Source organism: Battus philenor, unplaced genomic scaffold, assembly GCF_028537555.1.
Source record: "Battus philenor isolate CCGP_79_NKW_IND1 unplaced genomic scaffold, ilBatPhil1.0.hap1 SCAF_11, whole genome shotgun sequence".
NCBI lineage: Eukaryota > Metazoa > Arthropoda > Insecta > Lepidoptera > Papilionidae > Battus > Battus philenor.
In genome coordinates this window covers 13,310,933-13,329,416 of record NW_027181673.1, presented here as the reverse complement: position 1 = coordinate 13,329,416, position 18,484 = coordinate 13,310,933, and the positions used below count along the sequence as shown (strand labels likewise).

Sequence of the window (18,484 nt, the reverse complement as noted above, 5' to 3'; positions counted from 1 at the left end):
AACCGATCATTCTAGGAAAGCGTTCTACTGAATTTAATTTGCGAAAATTAAAGTTAATGTCTATAACTGACATTTGATTATGAAAAAATAACAGAAATTCTCCTTAAACAAACTAAATTTATACGACTTGTTTTATCTAAACACGTTGGTTGTGAAAAACAACTTATTAATTCGACAAGAATTTGACAGATTTAGGTAAATAGTGTTGTATTTTTTTATTTGTCATTGTGTAATGTCACAAAACTTCAAATATTGTTATTTTTAAATCGGTTTCTGTCTAGAGATAACTTAGTACTGCGTGAACGCTTGAGTGAGTTGTGTATAAGTATATTTTTCGGACTTATATTCGGAAGATTTACACAATGAGTGATATAGAAAGACTATTGAAGCAAGCCGCTATGCAAATTGGTGCTGGAGGAAGTGCAGGCTTCGTTGAAGTCTGTATTATGCATCCTCTTGACTTAGTGAAAACTCGGTTTCAACTCCAAGCTTCGAATACTAGTTTTAAGAGTTCTGATCCACATTACTATAATGGCATTGTGGATTGTATGAAGAAGATGTATAAATATGAAGGGTTGACATCATTTTGGAAAGGAATCCTGCCGCCAATTCTAGCGGAGACTCCGAAACGGGCTGTGAAGTTTGCGACTTTTGAGCAATACAAAAGGTTTTTCATGTTTGGCTCCAGCACACCCACACCTTTAGTGAGATTTGTTTCTTTTAAATTTCTATTTATTTATTATTTTATGTCATTTCCTATATAATTTAATTGTTTTATGCTATTGTGTATGATATCATTATAATGTTTATACGTTTTTTATTCTTTATTTACATATATGACAAGTACTTTTTTATATGAGTTTTTTATGTGATGTTTATTTTTTATATAAAACACGGAAATTACACAAAGCTTTTTTATCAATTTAAATAGAATGAAAAAAATAGTAACTGTAATATTCCATTTCAGACATTTTCCCTAGCTGGTCTAGGGGCAGGTATTACTGAGGCTGTATTAGTTAACCCATTTGAGGTTGTGAAAGTTACATTGCAATCTAACAAAGAGCTTGCAACAAGAGTGCCTAGTACCTGGTCTGTGACCAGGAAGATCGTAAGAGAGAATGGTTTAGGGTCAAAAGGCCTTAACAAAGGTTTGACTGCAACAATGGCTAGAAATGGAATCTTCAACATGGTCTACTTTGGCTTCTATCACAGTGTGAAAGGATACATCCCAGAATATGAGGTAATGCTATGAAAATAATTTCATTAAAATATTTAACTTAATTTAAGCTATACAAACAAAATTCATAAATCTCCATTATAAACACCTAACTTACCCTTTTTTAAAAGTTTTATGTATACATAGAAAACAGTAGATATTATTTCTTTTATTTTATTCACATTCACAACCAGAAAAAATCATGATCAAACACAAAATATAACATAAAACCAAAGACTGTTAATACCTTCATTATAAGTAATTATCTACAGGGTGTTGCTTATAGGTGTTAAAGTGTTAAAGGGTTGGATGTATAGGTCATTTATCAGTAAAAACCTTAAAATATTTTACTCCTGTTTACAATCACCTATATATCATAATGGCTTTGAAAAATGTTATGTTTTTTTCTATTGAAAGGCAACAGACCATTGATAAAGTACCTCAAATTATGACAACGCTTATTCTGTCTATTTTATCATTATATTATTAATATACATCTGAAACCATTAATTTATGGATACTATACATTATTTTACAGTAAATGAGCTATACATGCACCTCTTTAAAACATTAACTTCAGTTTCTAACCATACTGTTTTTAACTAAATTTAGTTTAGTTGCTGGTTGATAAATTGAAAATAAAGGTAAAATGAACTTAATTTCTTTTCTTGTTCTTATCAGCTGGTGTTGTTTGTCACCTCATTTGTGCAAGCAATATGACAGTTTTTGATCCAAAAGTTCTTTCCATAACATGCCAATATTTTCATTTTAGATTTATTCTAAATATTCAATCATAAACTGCCAATGTTTTTATATATAGACATAGCCAATAGTATGTTAGAATCAAAACCTTCTGTTTTACATATATAATACCTGTTGCCTTGTGAGTACATTATCATAGTCTTTGTATAAGATATTATCAAACTTAACTAATTTGAATGTCATTTAAAAGAAATAATTGTTTATGTCATTAAAATTTAAAATAGGGATATAACAAGGTGTTAGGAGAATCATTGATATAAATATAATTTTCTAGATCAGTGTTCTCAGTTTTTTTAACCATACATTTAATTTTTTACAATATAAACTTGACAACAATGTAGATGGGGATAAAGACATGGGTTGGTATGGTGTTATGAGCTCTAAGTAAGCAACCAAATTTTGACTAAAACACATTGCTTTTTTAAGTTACATACATGGCCTTATGGCTGTAGATAATTAAACAGCCTCTGACATAGGAGACATACAAACAGTGACCACAACATATTTTATCTCTCTTTTCTCCAGTTATTCTTCTCTTAAGATAAGTAATACTTATCTTCTCAGTTATAGGATCTCCAAAGGAACCTGTAATAATCAGAAATTGGGTTATATATATATATACATATGTTCTCCGAATGTAATTTTTTTTCCCTAGAAAAGTAAGGAATTGGCTTCAATAAGTTAATCACTGTTGGAGTTGACAGTGTGAAAAAATTTTTCTTCTAGAAGCTAACACTGAGTAATGGGGCATTGAAATATCTGAATTATAATTGTACTTGAATCAGTACATAAAAAAATATTTGCAAAAAAACATTAATTTGGTTTTAGAAATAAAGATAAATTTATTCAATATTGGAACTTCTGAAGGAACTTTTATTGATCATCAACTTTTTTTTAATCTTGTTTTTTTTATTCTACTCTGCTTCGCAATGTGTTAATAGTTGTGGAGAAGAAGCAGGAAGAGACTCCACAACAACACATCTTTTAATAGTTTAACAACACACATTTATACACATACACATTCAAGTCTCATCATTGCCAAGCATTCTTGTCATTTAATTTTTGTGTATTGAATAATATGCCTTTTCCATCAATTTACCCTTTAATGCGCTTTTAATAAAAATATTATGGATTTACACATTTTTTGTAAATGGTAATTCCAAAATGTTTTGCAGAATTTTATTAAAAAATCTGATTCTCTTTATAACAAATGAATTAGAGACTTTTTGCAGTTGAAACTAGGGTATGGCCAGTTTTTCAGGGTATTTTATAAATACACTATGGATGTTCCTTATTTTATAAATTTATTATTATTACAGTAAAAGTACAAAATGTTATCATAAATATATTGCGTGGCTACATTAGGAATATTAATTTCTCTGAACCTTAACTTTTTAAGGTTTTATCTGTGTAACTTAACTGATGATTATTATACTACATTATATTTTCATTAACAATTTAAGTTTTGTGAAGTTAAAGAAGTTCAAAGAAATTAACTGTGAACCATTGTTGCTATGCAATATTTATTGTTATTTTGCTACCTTTAAATAACATATTACAGAGCAGATACTATACCCTCCATCTTAATAATCTTATCTCTGTTTGAATACCATATTTGTTTACATTTGATAAGTTATTATCTGTGCTCTTATTTTGAATGTTGCTACCTTATGATTTTTATCACATGTCATGTTTTGTTGAGATATATATCTAATTTTATTTGTTTATGTAAAAGAAAAATTTGAGTGCCTTATCAGTGGCATTTATCCGCCCCACTAGGGGGACCGACGACATAATCAAGTTCGTGGGAAGTCTTTGCATTCGTCCTTTGGTATATTTGTCATCGTGGTGATCTATAGGAGAGTCCTTTCCCTTGCAGATGATGATAACCATATCATCAACTAATTGACATGCTTAAAAATATTCGAAGCATAAAAGTAATACCTTGTTTCAGATATCTCTTTCTATTATGTATTGACTGTATCATGTATTGACGTGATGCTTTCTTTGTCTGTAGTTAGATACACTTGCTCATGGTTTAGTAGGCCTGTTTTTAGGTCATCATCATATCAGCTGATAGACGCCCATAGCAAGGCATAGGCCTACGATAAAGATCGCTGTGATGATCGGTGTTGTGATGACTGCATCCAGTGACTTCCTGCGACCATAACTATATTGACTGTGCATCTGGGGGGGTCTACCCACGTCATGTCTTCCAGCTTGTGGTCAGCCCTCGAGTACCGTTAGTCCCCAATGACCGTCTTGCGCGATGTGTCTCGCCCACTGCCACTTTAGACAGCCAATTCTTCGAGCTACGTCGGTGTTCTTAGTTCTTCTGCGGAACTTCTCATTTCTGGTTCAGTCTCGCAGTGAAACTCCTTAGCCTTCTCCATTGCTCTCTGGGGACCTAAGTATTTAAGTAGTATTTAATAATACCTATACTTTACTGCACTAAGTAAGGGTAGGCGTAAATTGGTGGACCATCGATTTCATCACTTATATACGTCATCATCATCAGCTATTAATAAACATATATATCATGTGTAGATATAAAATGGCGATCATTGAATCTATATTGAGGATTGAATTACCTGCTCCTTGAACTATGTACTTGCAGCTAATAATGTTTTTATGCTTCACAGGATCCTCTTCTGGAATTCGGTCGAAAGATCGCCATCGGTTTCACTTCAGGCGTGCTGGGCTCGTGTGTGAACATCCCGTTCGATGTCGCCAAGAGTCGAATCCAAGGTCCGCAGCCGATGCCCGGCGTTGTCAAATATAATTCCACCTTCGGCACCATAAACCTGGTGTATAGAGAAGAAGGGTAAGTTACATTTATACAGCGTTCAATATAATCACATGTTTCCGTCTACAGAAAGGGAGCCAAAACATTGTATTTTGATACCGCGGGGGTTCCCCGTGTTAAATTTGCGTAAGATTCTTAATGTATTCACTCCAAATGTCAAAAGTGTCAACTGATAGATTGTCACTGCAAGGCATACGGTCTCCCCAAATCGCCACGATGACCTGCGACAGCTGTTTGCATATAGCTACCTTGACTATGATGTTAGTACCTCTAGGAGGGAGCCTATCTACGCCTCTTTTCTCGGTTCCTAGTCTCCACGCGAAAACCATTCGGCTCCATAAGCCAAGAGTAGCGTTTACGACATATCCTCCCATGGATGATAAACTTTGATAATAAGCCTTGGCGATAATATGACTACGGGCCAGAACCCACGCGGCATTTTACGGATTAGTTAATATATAGTAGGTTATTTATTTATACAGGGTTTTTTTTTATTTAATTTAATATTCTTTATTGTACACTTTTGAAAATATGTATATATTATGTAGTTTCATATTAAAAAAATAATATAATGGGTGGTCTTATCACACGAGGTAATTTTTTACAGATAGCCATAGTAATGCCTATGTAGCCGAAATTAGCCGATTGCCTCTTTCCAAAGGTCGATGTGCGATATTTATCGCCGGGTACTATAATCACAGCTCAGGGCGTCAATTTATGATTTGATTTTTTTTTCAATTGTAATGTATCCGTACACCAGTAGCATTTTTTTAATTTGACTGTATTATGTAATAATATGGTCATCACCATGCTCGGCTAGTAATTTGATTAATAAATAAATAAATGTAAACCATGCTTGAATGCAATACATACGTTACATAATGTAGAATTAATACAATACGTTACATAATGTAGATGAAGAAAATTTTTAGATTTTTGATGCTTCATCTTATATAATTTCACTACTTTCAGTAGTGAAAGCTTGTTTAGATTTGGTCTTGGATACTTGTAGATAATAATGCATGACGTTGATATAAAAACTTTAAAGATGAGAACGAAAAGCTCTTCAGTAAACAGGTTTAAAGCTTCTGCACCACTTTCCAAACACTCTCTATAATGTCACTCTGAAATATTTTTCTATATTGGAATCCTATACAGTCCATCAGAGTAGTAGTAGCGCAGGGGTAGAGTACTGAGGCTTACGATCGTAGGTCGCGGGTTCGATTCGCGAGATACAATCTTAAGTAATTAACACTATGCATTAATTATATAGGATTGTCACTGATCACAAACAAGCTTAGATAAATGGGTAGCAGCGTCCTCTGCGTACGATAATACCACATTGCGATCTCCAACCCGCTTGCCTAGCATGGTGATTACAGTATATCCATTTAATGGAATCGAGCGTTACTTCGCGGAAGTCCATCCTAAGTAAGATAAGGACCAATATTTAGCCACTTCCGCACATGCAGTGCTAGTCGTGCAACAAAGTGCACCGCCCACTCTGTGTTTGGCACTAATCGGTGTAACATAACTCCTGAAGATGCCCTGTGGAGGCGTGAAACACGTGTTGAGTGATTTGACGGTGGCGGTTGTGTGATTCGCATTGTTTGCCGCATTTATCAGCGGGCTGGCGGGCAGTGCACTTTGTTGCACGACTACCACTGCATGTGCGGAAGTGGCTAAATATTGGTCCTTTTCTTACAGTATATCCCGCATAAATATCATTGAGTGAAACCTATGTCGACAGGCAGATAATTTCTGGCAGTAATAAATAATTAATAATAAATAAATATTAAATAATTATAATATGTAGTAATTCGAATTTCGGTAAACACTTTTTTCTAGTTAATTTTTGAATAGATTATTCTATACATTAATTACTCCCCTTTTCACCTATGATCAAACACCCTGTGTAATTCAACCGTGAGAGACCACAAAATGCTATTATTAGTATTATTGTGCACAAAACGTTAACCTACTTCAATACAAAATTTGTTTTCACGCTAACGGGCTACTTGCCAATCTTACGTATTTATTTAAAATAATATTTTTGATTATACGCATTCATTTAAAGTTAAGACCCCTCTAAATAATATATTTATAATCGCTAATATTATAAACAAAAGATGCCAAGAAAAGTTAACTTAAAAAATATGAATATTAGCATTAAAACCTTATTTAGTTTGGAATACATTTCTTGAGTGTTATGTGTAGTGTTTATTACTTTTATCACCTACCACAACATTTGTTTAACAGCTTCGGTTTCGTTATCAAAATGGATAAGATGTTAGTTCATTGTATATATGCTTTTAGATAAGTTTAATATTGAAATAAATAAATTACCAACCTAATTGAGCCTCCCTTACTGTAAAAAGATTTATGTCAAATGCCTTCTGTCATTTCAAACACGGTGACATTTAAAATTGTCGTTTCAACCCATAAAAACACTGCAAGATAGACCCCCAGAAATATGAGGCGATATACTATTATCGCCTCGCTTGGTAGACGAGTTTGCCATCGCAGTGAGGTCTTGTCGTACTCAGAGGACGCTACTGCATATTCTCTGGGGGCTAATTTGTGAGCAATGATAATACTATATAATTAATGCACAGTGTAAATTTTATAACATATTGGGAATCGAATCGGCGACCTACTATCAATTCTTACTCCTCTACCCCGGGCTGCCACTGCTCACAACACGTTTAAAATACCAACCGATAAATAGTCGTCAGTGACAAAACAAAGTTAATTAAAAAATCAAAATAAATTTTGTACGACTCCAAGTATTTCTAAATGTAACAGATCCAAGTATTTCTAAATGTAACAGATTTGGGACTATTGTTTAAGATTGTTAAGAAAGACAATCGTTTACGAGTCCATTTTGACCCTGCGTACCGCGAACATAACCATATTTTATCGACCACGCATCAAAGACCAATTTGTGGTATTTTTGAAATTGTTATCTATCTATATAAGTTTATTTTTATATACATTTACTATCGTATTGTTTTTATATTTGTAATAATCTAACGAGAGTAGCCAATAAATTTACAATACCCGGCGATAAATATTGCACATCGACTTTTGGAAAGAGACAATCGGCTAATTTCGGCTCCGTAGAACATTATCTCTGTCCGACACTACCTATGTGACGTGTATTTCGTGCGACAAAGATAATGCTCTATATAGCCGAAATTAGCCGGTTGTCTCTTTCCAAAGGTCGATGTGCAATATTTATCGCCGGGTATTTAAAACTTTGGGATTTGTTACTCGGTCTGTTTCCTATGTTCTTTAATAACTAATTAAAACACTTTGCACACACATTGAGATTGGAGTCTGCAAAAAATTTAACAAAGTAGATTTCCATTGTCGCGTTGGCTTTTTGTACATTGCTTATTTATTTCAAGCACATTAATTAGAAAAAAAAGTCATTGAAATCTATTGCATTAGTCATTGAATCATAAAGTTTTTTTTTTGTATCATTATCATTAATTTAAAACGATAGATGGTTTTATTTTACAATCGATAATAATATGTTTTCTGTCACGTTATGTACATCTCTAAATATTATAAAATTTTCAATGTATCTTTAGATGTATCGAAGTATGGTTGAAGATATTTCCGATAAGATTTTAGCTTGTGTCTTCGTTTTATAGTGATATTGCAAATGATGTCCATGGATTGGAATATTCATATAGTTAAAAATTCATCAGTGCGCAAGTGTACTGTAATACAATACATGTCAGAGTTGGGCCTGAAATAAAATGCCACTGTATTAAAAGATGTGTTATTTCAACATATCGATTAACGAATATTCACTATTAGCGCAGTATTTCATAACGAAGCGATCACTCAACTATATCTCCGCGAACACCCAAGTATCCGCGCCACTAGATCCACTTCACTTCAACACTCGGCAAAGTGCCGACAATCGCTTCGTTGTCGCTTCGTATAACTGAAGAGATGTCAGAAGAAAAACTCCCGACCTTCGAGATCCTTCCTTAAATACCGCAGGCAGGTAATTTCTAGACGTTTCCACGCGAGGCGAGGAGTTGATGTCTTGTCTTGTCTCAGCGGGCTGGTTTCCGTAACCAAGCGGCACCTCGCTCATTTTCCGTCGTGGTTGGTCTTAATCAAACCAACCCAACTCCTTGAGAAATCCCAGCAGACGATGCCAGCCATCTCAGAGAGGTACCTCGGCGATCCAAGATAGGCCTGTAGGGTGCTACACAAGTACACTGAAGTAGTACGTGAGCAGTAGTCTCGTCCTCTTCTAGGCACGCTCTGCATAAAGGACTGTAACGCCTAATGTAAATAGATGTTTGTTAAAAAGACCATGACCAGTCCTTGCTAACCGGCAGCTAGGAGGTGTGGTAAAGAAACAAAAAACTATCTGAATAACTATTGACTTCTTGACCTCTATTGTAGCCTTCCAGCTATAGTGAAAGATGCAATAAAGCGAGGAACGCCTAATAGAACTCAAATAACTTTATTGCCTTTTGGATGTTATGCCGTCAGCCCCGATTTCCTCGTTCGTAAAATTCATCCTTCGTTTCCGGCGGTCTTCTTTGTGTCGGATTTTGAACGGTCGTCACAATACAGTCGCGTATAATGTCACTGAACTATGTCTGCTATTAATAGATGTTTAATAATTTATCAAATATAAAATATATAAACGCAGCATTTAATTTTTAAGGGTGGCAACACTGTGACTTGTGAACAGCGCGTTCGTTCGCTTACATTTTTTTCTATTGTAAATTTTTACTTTAACATACAGTCCATAAAGCAACGCATGCTCATACTTCTAATAATAGGCACTTTATTTTTTTTGTATATCGTCTATGTCAAACTTGTATCTGGTAGTTGCTTTTAAGAGGTGAGAGTATAGCACCTTTGCTGTCAAATAATGTAGGTATATAGAAAAATCAATGGTTTCAGAAATAATTAATGACGTATTGATATATATATAGTAACAGGTGTCATTATTTTTTTTTAATTTGTTGTGTAACACACACGTACAGTCAGACGTTGTTAGACTTTCGTATTCCAATAGTAAAAAAAAAAATATGTGACATTTCAAAGTGATCATACAAGACGATTGGTTTTAGATTTTCGTATAGTCAATGTCTTGCACAATGCCGTTAAAAACAAAATGCCTCTGAATAATTTTCGTGGAAACTGCGCTCGCTATGACGAAGCATCTGGCTGGAGCCGGTCCAAATATTCCAAGCCCGGGCCGCTCGAAACAGGAATCGCGAATTTCACTCGCGCACAAAGCGAAATCACGCGTGTAACGCATGAGTAAGATCATCCAAGCCGTTATTAATGATCAAGAATATATACAGGTTGTGTTGTTGTTCAAAATTTATTTTGTGTTCAAAATTGTACTCGCATATATCGTGTCTTCAATCTTTTTTAAATTCTTCATGTGTCAAAGTGTATACACAAAAGTCCCACAAGATATCTTGAAACTTTACTTATTTTTAAATTTTAAATTAAAAGTATATTTTTAAGTAATTATTATTATAGAATTCAAGAGTTTTTATTTGTCCGAAATGTGTTGAACTTTGTTGACTCTTAGGCTAATATTGTAATGTACACATCAAACATTGATAAATTTCGTTTATAAAGAGCAACTGTTGAGTATTTGGTCAGCTATTCTCTGTAGATTAGCATTCCGAGTGAAAAGTGTACTCACACTGGCTAGTAATTAAAAAAAAAACGAATGTAAATTGCCTGTATGTTTCACGATTATTTTTTATCTGTGACATTTATAACTTCACCGGTATTGAGTTGGTAAAGAGCCTTTTATATAATTCGAGATAATTAAATCTTACTAGCTAATACAATGTTTCAATACGAAGGTCTTTTACCAATGTGTGTTGCCGGTGATGACTTACGGATCCGAGACGTGGTCACTTACGACGGGCTTCATAAGGCTGAGGGTCATCCAGAGTGGAGATGGAGATAAATCGGAGTTTTGCTGCAAGATAGAAAGAGAAATGAGGGTATGAGAGAACCAAAATTACCGAAGTAGCTCGAAGAATTGCTAGTCTTGAAATGGGGGTGGAGGGGGTACATGGTGCAATCGAGGATCTTTGGAGTTGAAAGGTTATCGAATAGCGACCACGAACCGATAAATGAGGCATGAGTAGGCACCCCATTAGACGAATCGACGAGGTAATTAAGGTTGCGAGAAGGCGTTGACGCGGGCAGCACAGGACCGGACTTCGTGGCCATTGTTGGAGGAAGCCTATGACTGGACAAGACAATATTCCATATCCTCATTTACAACCACATATACCAGCTCGTGGTCGTCTTTATCTTCTGCTGTAATGAAACTAAGATAGCTGACATTGATTCGTATAATGTTATATGTAGCTTATGTTTCCAATACATGTATATCTTCAAGTAGCTCTCCTGAAGAAGTGACATTGAATATTGAACGTTTAATAGTTAACGTTTGAGGTATATAGAAAACCGACTAATACGGATCTGGTGATTCCATCCTCTTCCTGTCACCCTTGGCAACATAAACTTGCAGCTTTTAATATTAGGTTAGTAGTTTAATAGAGATAGAAAGAAAACAATTTTGTATTAGGTACATCGGAAAGTAATGTCGCTTTCTTAAGTTAAATTCACACGACTACATTTTTAACAAGTTTGATTTCTTATTAACAATATATTCACCTTCGTTATCATTAACCTTTTGCGATCTAGTATACAAATCAATGCCGGAGCGGTAACAAATCAATCGGTTTTTCTGTAAAACATGTCGAAAAATTCGTCAAATATTTTGACATCCGTCTTCTTCATATTTTGAAGCTGATAGACGCCCACTGCTAAGTGTAGGCCTCTTCCTCTGCAGCCACTTCTCGTGATCATAACTGTTGCCAATCGAGAAGTGACCGATCACCGTGTTTTAATATAATTAAATTAATTTTAATAACAGTTGTTAATATATTCCACTAACAACAAAACAACTCCTGAGCATTTCAAGCAATTCTCTTTTCGTGAAGTCATTGCGTCGTTACTTATTATTGACTACACTATTTAACAGGTTTTTATTTGTTATCAACAATATATTCAATTTCGTTATCAATAACCTTTTGCGATCTAGTTATACAAATCAATGCCGGAGCGGTAACAAATCAATCGGTTTTTCTGTGAAAATATGTCGAAAGAAACGACATTACTTTGCGGTCCCCCTGACATAACCTGTATCTTATTGGGTTTCATCATCACATCAGCCGACGTAGCAGTTTGTCGACTTTTATTACATTGGTCCTCCCACTTGAGGGGGGGGGGCTATCAATGTCATTTATACAGTTCGTTATTCAAAAAATGTGTTTACATCGCAGCATTGAATTTTCAATAAGTCGACTTATACAGAATAATTGGCTATAGTCGTAAAAACTTTATATGTATACCTCATTTGTTAGCAACGCTTTTACACCTATTTCCAATCGTCCTGTATATAGTGTGTCTGTAATGTTACATTAATTGATATCTAATATATAAAATTCTCGTGTCACGGTGTTCGAACTTAAACTCCTCTAAAACGGCTTGACTGATTTTTACCAAATTTAATATGCGTATTCAGTAGGTCTGAGAATCGGCTACTATCTATTTTCTATACCCCTAAGTGATAAAGGTTGTTCACACTTAAAAAAAAATTATTTTTTTAACGAAATTTTTTGTTTTTCTTTTTTATGATACAGCATACAAGAATACATACAACCATAAATTTTCACCCCTCTACGATCAACCCTTATTTTTTATTTGTAAATTAAAATATCAATTTTTTTTGCAAAACAACGTTTGCGGGATCAGCTAGTTTTCTATAAAAATGTGACAAGCCAATAACTTCTGGCCGTACAAAGTTTACAAGAATTAGTAAACAAGTTTTAATATGTAGTAATTCGAATTATGAAAATGCTTTTTCTTGTTATATTATCGTTACTCTTGATTTTTAAATAGGGTACCATATTTTTATTGACAGAAAATAAACTATATATTCGCCATTTTAAATATTTTACACATTCAAAATTCTGTTTATCGGCGGCTGTACGACATGTGGCAACGTTCTGATAAAATCTCATGTTATATTCATATCTGTTGGTAAACAAAGTGCTTGAAATCCACTACAAACTGTGCATATATTTGAGGAACCGGTAAGTAATGTCGTTTCTGTCGACATACTTTACGGTAAAACCGATTGATTTTTACCGCTCTGACATTGATTTTGTATATTAGAAGGAAAAAGGTTGTTGATAACGAAAGTGAATATATTGTTGAATAGAAATAAAAACTTGTTAAAAACGTAGTCGTGTGAATTTAACTTAACCCTTAATAGCCTGATTTACGAAAGTGATTTTTTTTAAATATTACTGTGTTTGCTTGAGGGACTAGATGAAGAGAAAAATAGATTTTTTTTAATTTCGTTGGAAAGAAAATTATACAACAGCAAAATTCGTACAGCCAACATATAAAAAAACTAATAGTGAACAGTCAACATTAAGTTTAAAATATTGGTATCAAAATTGAAACTCTAGGCTGTTAAGGGTTAGGAAATGGACATTACTTTCCGGTCCGCCTAATATTTTTCCGGACATAACCTTAGTGACAGGATGTCAACAAAGGTCGATGCTACTGCAAAATCAGTGCCAATTCTATTTCTGAACACGACAGACTTCAATATTGTGAATGGGTCGTAGTTAATACAACTAATGGATACATTATAACGATAATTTTATATTCATATCTATAGATAACCTTTAAGAATATGTATATATTTATTTATTTTTGCACATGAGACAGTATCAATAATCAATAAAACAAAGAAAACCATTACGTATTCCGCTAAGAAACTTTATCTAGTAGGTCTAAAGTTGGATGTTAAAATATTCCATGTAGTCTTCTTAGGAATTGTCCCCTTGTGGGGGGTGGGCCCCACGTTGGGAAACACTGATCCAGAATGAAATTGAGTTTCACTGTAATGACATACCTAATGCTACGTGATTTTATTTTTATTGATTAGTCGGTTTTTTTTACTTTATAGTAGTTAGTTTCATTCATTTTCAGATAGTATACACTTTATCAAGTTCAATAAAAACACACACACGCGCGCGCGCGCTCCCACGCACACACACACACACACACACATATATATATGTGTGTGTATCAAAAAAGTCAAACAAGGTCATGGGCAGCGTAAGATTGAGGGAGATCCATGACTCACAGTGTGCATCTATCCGCTGACATGAATAATTGAAAACACTTTACTGTCAATAGTGAATTGTATTTGTGCCAGGGAGATAAGCACTCATATTTTATTTCTTTGTTTGTTTCAGATTCCGCGCCCTGTATAAAGGTCTGTTGCCCAAGGTGCTGCGATTAGGCCCGGGCGGAGCAATCATGTTGGTGGTTTACGATTACGTATACCATTTCTTAGAGAATAAATTTACATAATTTTTATATTTTGACATCCATAGGAGGCAACCCTATTTTTAACGTGCAATAAAAAAAATTAGCTATAATTTTTTTCGAATTGTTACCATGTAGAGTATCTATTTTTACATTTTTTTTAATTATTTATAAATCGGTTAAAAACCAACTTATATAACGATACTATCGGTGATAATAATCGGTTAATTTTTTTGTGATATTTTTTCGTAAATTTAAGAGAAATTGAATTGATAAAACTGTTTTGTTTATATTATTTATTTTAAATATTTTTATATTAATCAAAGATTTTAAAGTACAAATAAGCAGATGGGCATTTATGTAATATTTTTTTTGAAAACCAAATGTGAACTTAATCGATAAGTAAATAATATTAGTGATTTTGACTATATCGAATATTTTGTTATATGTAATAAATTTTTTATCTATTGTTGTGTGTTTCACTATTTCTCTTTCTGATAATATGCGATCACGGACTTGCAAGATGCGTACGATTTTCGCCCACAAGTTGGACAATTTTGTTAAGGTAGTGCAGCCCTCTTTTGAACGGCTCTATTGGGAATCTATAGACAGGCCTACTTCCAACAGCCATCATCCTATGGCTGAAATAATAAACATGGTGATGAAGTCATTGGCATTCCACTGGTAGATAAGAAATGTATTTACAATAACAAAGCAGTGTCATCGCTGATTTGACAATATTGGTAAAGTAGCAGGTACCAACATCATACCTTTTCAAGAAGTTAGAGTTGCCCTTAAATCGCATTGTATAAGTGTAAAAAGAGAAAATAAATCTACAATAATGATAGTGCTAGAACATAGCTAATTGAATGCATTTCAAGAACAAAAAGTACAAAAATGGAATAAAATTCGAAATTGAAAGTTAAAGATGCTTTTGTAGTATAAAGACGCTTCAAGTCTATTTCACCTATAAGAATTAACGAGCTGCGAAAACAAAATAATCTTAGATAATACATGGTAAAATAAGTCATAAAACAGACAAAAACTTATTAAAAATATAGTGAATGTATACTACCACCTTAAAATTTTTTAATTATCCCTTAAATCTAAATTTCTTCTTTTAATTTAAACAAAAATGCAAAAAACAAATCGTATCATCCACAAAAATAGCTACGGAATATTATTATGTAATATTTTTAATTTAATAAAAGTTTTTGAAAGCATAAATTTAATAAATATTTCAACATAGATAAGGTTGTATTTTATTTATAACAAGGTGTTCAAAATAATAATGTTATGAAATTAATTCATTAATAAAAACCGGAAATAATTATAGAATCATCTTAAGTTCTTCATTTACCAGTTACAAAATGTGTTGCTGTTATCTGTTGCTTGTCACTTCGTTACAAAGTAACAGCTGGCAACTACAACGATTTGTTCAAAGACAACAACATGGACGATTTGTTTTGCTTGAGTTAGAACTGTGGCATATTATTAAAGTTGTAAATAAAACTTCAAATTATCTCATCAAAAATCTACGTGGAACTTTTACTGCTACTAAAAATCGTAATTTTTTTTTTATTTAATCAAGAACCTTCTATGTAGGTGGATATAACGATATAAGCATACTTGATTTTAAGACTAACTACATTTATAAATGGATCAAATTCAAACAACAACAAATTTGCCTCACATCGTTCAAGTGTACCAACCGTCTGTGTCCATCCACCCGTCGCTGCAAGCGTCACAGGGCAAGGTCACCTACCAACAGACGGTCACCTCAGAGTCTTTGCATATACCGGTGTCAACGCAAGTTCAGCATGAGATTACAAACCAGCAGATACTATCCAACCAAACGATGTTGTCCTGCCAGCAAATTCATTTGCAGAGCATGCAGCAAATTCAGCCTCAAATCCTACAGAACGACATTAACTCCATGCAGATAACATCTCACGTAATTCTTCCACAAGTACCAGTCTTCAAACAGCATGTTATTACCAATGGAGTGCAGCAGAATTATTACGGGCAGTATGAAGCTTACTTGAAGGATAGACATTGCCTGATCACTAAAGTTGAACCAGGAATACAGGTTATAAGTGATAAGCATATAGAGTAAGTAAAATTTATGTTTGCTATTGATGCTTAGAAACGGTGTGGGTTGGCTCCCCACTAAGTGGACTTACAACATAGTCAAGGGAAGTTGTAGAATGTGGGTAGTGCAAAACAGGTCATGGTGGTGGTTTTTAAGCAGAGACCTGTTCCTTGCAGTGGGTGTCTATATTATAAGTCTTGATCATGGGTATATATATATAATGATACACTTATAGTACAAAAGAGGGAATTGTCTCATTGATGCATGAAGAACGTTGATATGCTGTTGGTGGAATATAAAAAAATTATGGTATAGTTTTGACGGTGTTGTAATTACTGAAATAATAATAGTGATGTGGATAAAGCAAATGTTACATTCTCTATCATAAGACATTACTGAAGCTATTTCTTAGAGACTTATAAAACATTACAATTTTTTTTTGAACAATGTGTTAGAATATTTTTTAAACAGTGTAATATTTTTTATTTATAATTAACATAATTTGCTCTAATCATCTTTAATTTTTACTCTGCTAAAAATTAGACAAGAAAAGTCAAAATTACAGATAATATAATGGAATACATTACCATACATACATACCTTTTTAATTATTAATATTTATTTAATTACCATACATACCTTTTTAATTATTCTTTATTGCCAAAAAAAATATGGTTGGCAGTCTTTTTAAAAATTAGAATATATCGAAAATTAAAAAATAGTCTTTTTGCAAATGTAATTTCTTCCAGACTACCATTGGATAGATTTGGTAATTAGGAAATTTAACTATTTAGTATAATTCATAATTTTTACCATTTACATATAAAAGTCCTCTATAATTAAAATGAAATTTTCAATTTTATATTTTCAGATGTAAAGCAGAAAATAATCAACCAGTTAAAGAGCCAGCAGCTAAAACTAAAAGATCTAGAAGTCAGGTACCCAACCCAAGCATGTGGGCCTGTAATGTTCGGAAGCTGAAACATCAAAAAGGTGAAGCATATATAAACAGAAGAGGAAAGTTTGTCCCAGAACGACGTGTTAGAAACACAAAAGACTGTCTCAAATCTTGTAAATTCAAATGCAACGAAAGAATCAATGATGTTGACCGCCAGCATATCTTCAAAGCATTTTACTCTTTGAACACAAATGAAAAGAAACATTTCCTTTTGAATACAACAGAAAGAAATTATATTAAAAGAATGAAATCAACAGATAATCATACACGGAAGTATTCTTTTAAATATTTCTTTCTTGTTCGAGGTGTGAGGTACACAGTTTGCAAGAATTTTTATTTAGGAACTTTAGCTATATCACAAAAACCTGTATATAATGTGCATTCAGGTAAAACCGATATGAATCTACCTAAACCGGATGGTAGAGGTCAGTCTGAAGCAAGCACACATGCTTTGCCATCGGAAATAAAAGATAGAGTCAGAAACCATATAATGTCATTTACCACAACTGAGTCAAAACCTGTGAAGCAATTTTCAAGAAAGAAACAGTATTTAGAATCCAGTTTGAGTATTAAACAGATGTATACAATGTATTTTAGCGATTGTAGTAAAGAAAACATTGTTCCAGTGAAAGAATCAATGTATAGGAAGATATTTAAACAAGAATTTAATTTACATTTCAAAAAAGATAAATCTAGCCACCAACTTTGTTGTAGATGTAAGGGGCCTATCAAGAAGAAATAATGCACTAAGTATTTTTTATGTATTGACGAAATATTTTTGTTGTTTTCTGCATTTTTGTATTTATTTTTCGTTTGCTAGTCAATAAATGTTAAACTAGGACTAAATTGACAAATGTGAAATATACTAATAAAGTTTTATATTTAAGTAAGAAGGATAATAATTTTTTTTTACTTTTATACATAGATGCTTTATTGCGCTGGAATAAATAAATATTTTTTTTAATAATTCTGTCTTTTATTTGATGTATCTTAAAATGTAAATTTGACATTAAGTATTTTTATATACTTTGTGTTCATCGAGATGATTACCACAGATAATTAAAATGATCTTTAATATTTGAAAAAAAAATATTTTTTTTATAATCCCATGAATATACATTTGGTTTTCAATACTAGAATGCAGTCAATCTGTTATGGTTTAGGAAAAAGTATAAAGATCGCAATGTTTTGTTCAAAATGTTAAACAATTCTCAAACTACA

At 33.1% G+C, this 18,484-nt stretch overlaps 2 protein-coding genes across 2 annotated transcripts; both read left to right on the top strand.

Annotated features, from left to right (window-relative positions):
• Nucleotides 1-290: 290 nt before the first annotated feature.
• LOC137930440 (mitochondrial 2-oxodicarboxylate carrier) lies at nt 291-14,682 on the top strand. Its single transcript, XM_068773694.1, has 4 exons — nt 291-704; nt 968-1,240; nt 4,621-4,802; nt 14,141-14,682. The coding sequence occupies exons 1-4, from the start codon at nt 363-365 to the stop codon at nt 14,256-14,258; spliced, it is 915 nt and encodes a 304-aa protein (XP_068629795.1). The 5' UTR covers nt 291-362; the 3' UTR covers nt 14,259-14,682.
• A 984-nt stretch (nt 14,683-15,666) lies between these two features.
• Nucleotides 15,667-18,178, top strand: LOC137930679 (uncharacterized). The gene is made up of 2 exons (XM_068774025.1): nt 15,667-16,325; nt 17,177-18,178. The coding sequence occupies exons 1-2, from the start codon at nt 15,871-15,873 to the stop codon at nt 18,003-18,005; spliced, it is 1,284 nt and encodes a 427-aa protein (XP_068630126.1). The 5' UTR covers nt 15,667-15,870; the 3' UTR covers nt 18,006-18,178.
• Nucleotides 18,179-18,484: the final 306 nt, after the last annotated feature.

Coding starts and splice junctions, on each gene's coding strand:
- LOC137930679 (XM_068774025.1), top strand. CDS start 15,871: ATGGATCAAATTCAAACAACAACAAATTTGCCTCACATCGTTCAAGTG. Junction 16,326..17,176: donor ATAAGTGATAAGCATATAGA/GTAAGTAAAATT, acceptor TTATATTTTCAG/ATGTAAAGCAGAAAATAATC.
- LOC137930440 (XM_068773694.1), top strand. CDS start 363: ATGAGTGATATAGAAAGACTATTGAAGCAAGCCGCTATGCAAATTGGT. Junction 1,241..4,620: donor GATACATCCCAGAATATGAG/GTAATGCTATGA, acceptor TATGCTTCACAG/GATCCTCTTCTGGAATTCGG. Junction 4,803..14,140: donor CTGGTGTATAGAGAAGAAGG/GTAAGTTACATT, acceptor TGTTTGTTTCAG/ATTCCGCGCCCTGTATAAAG.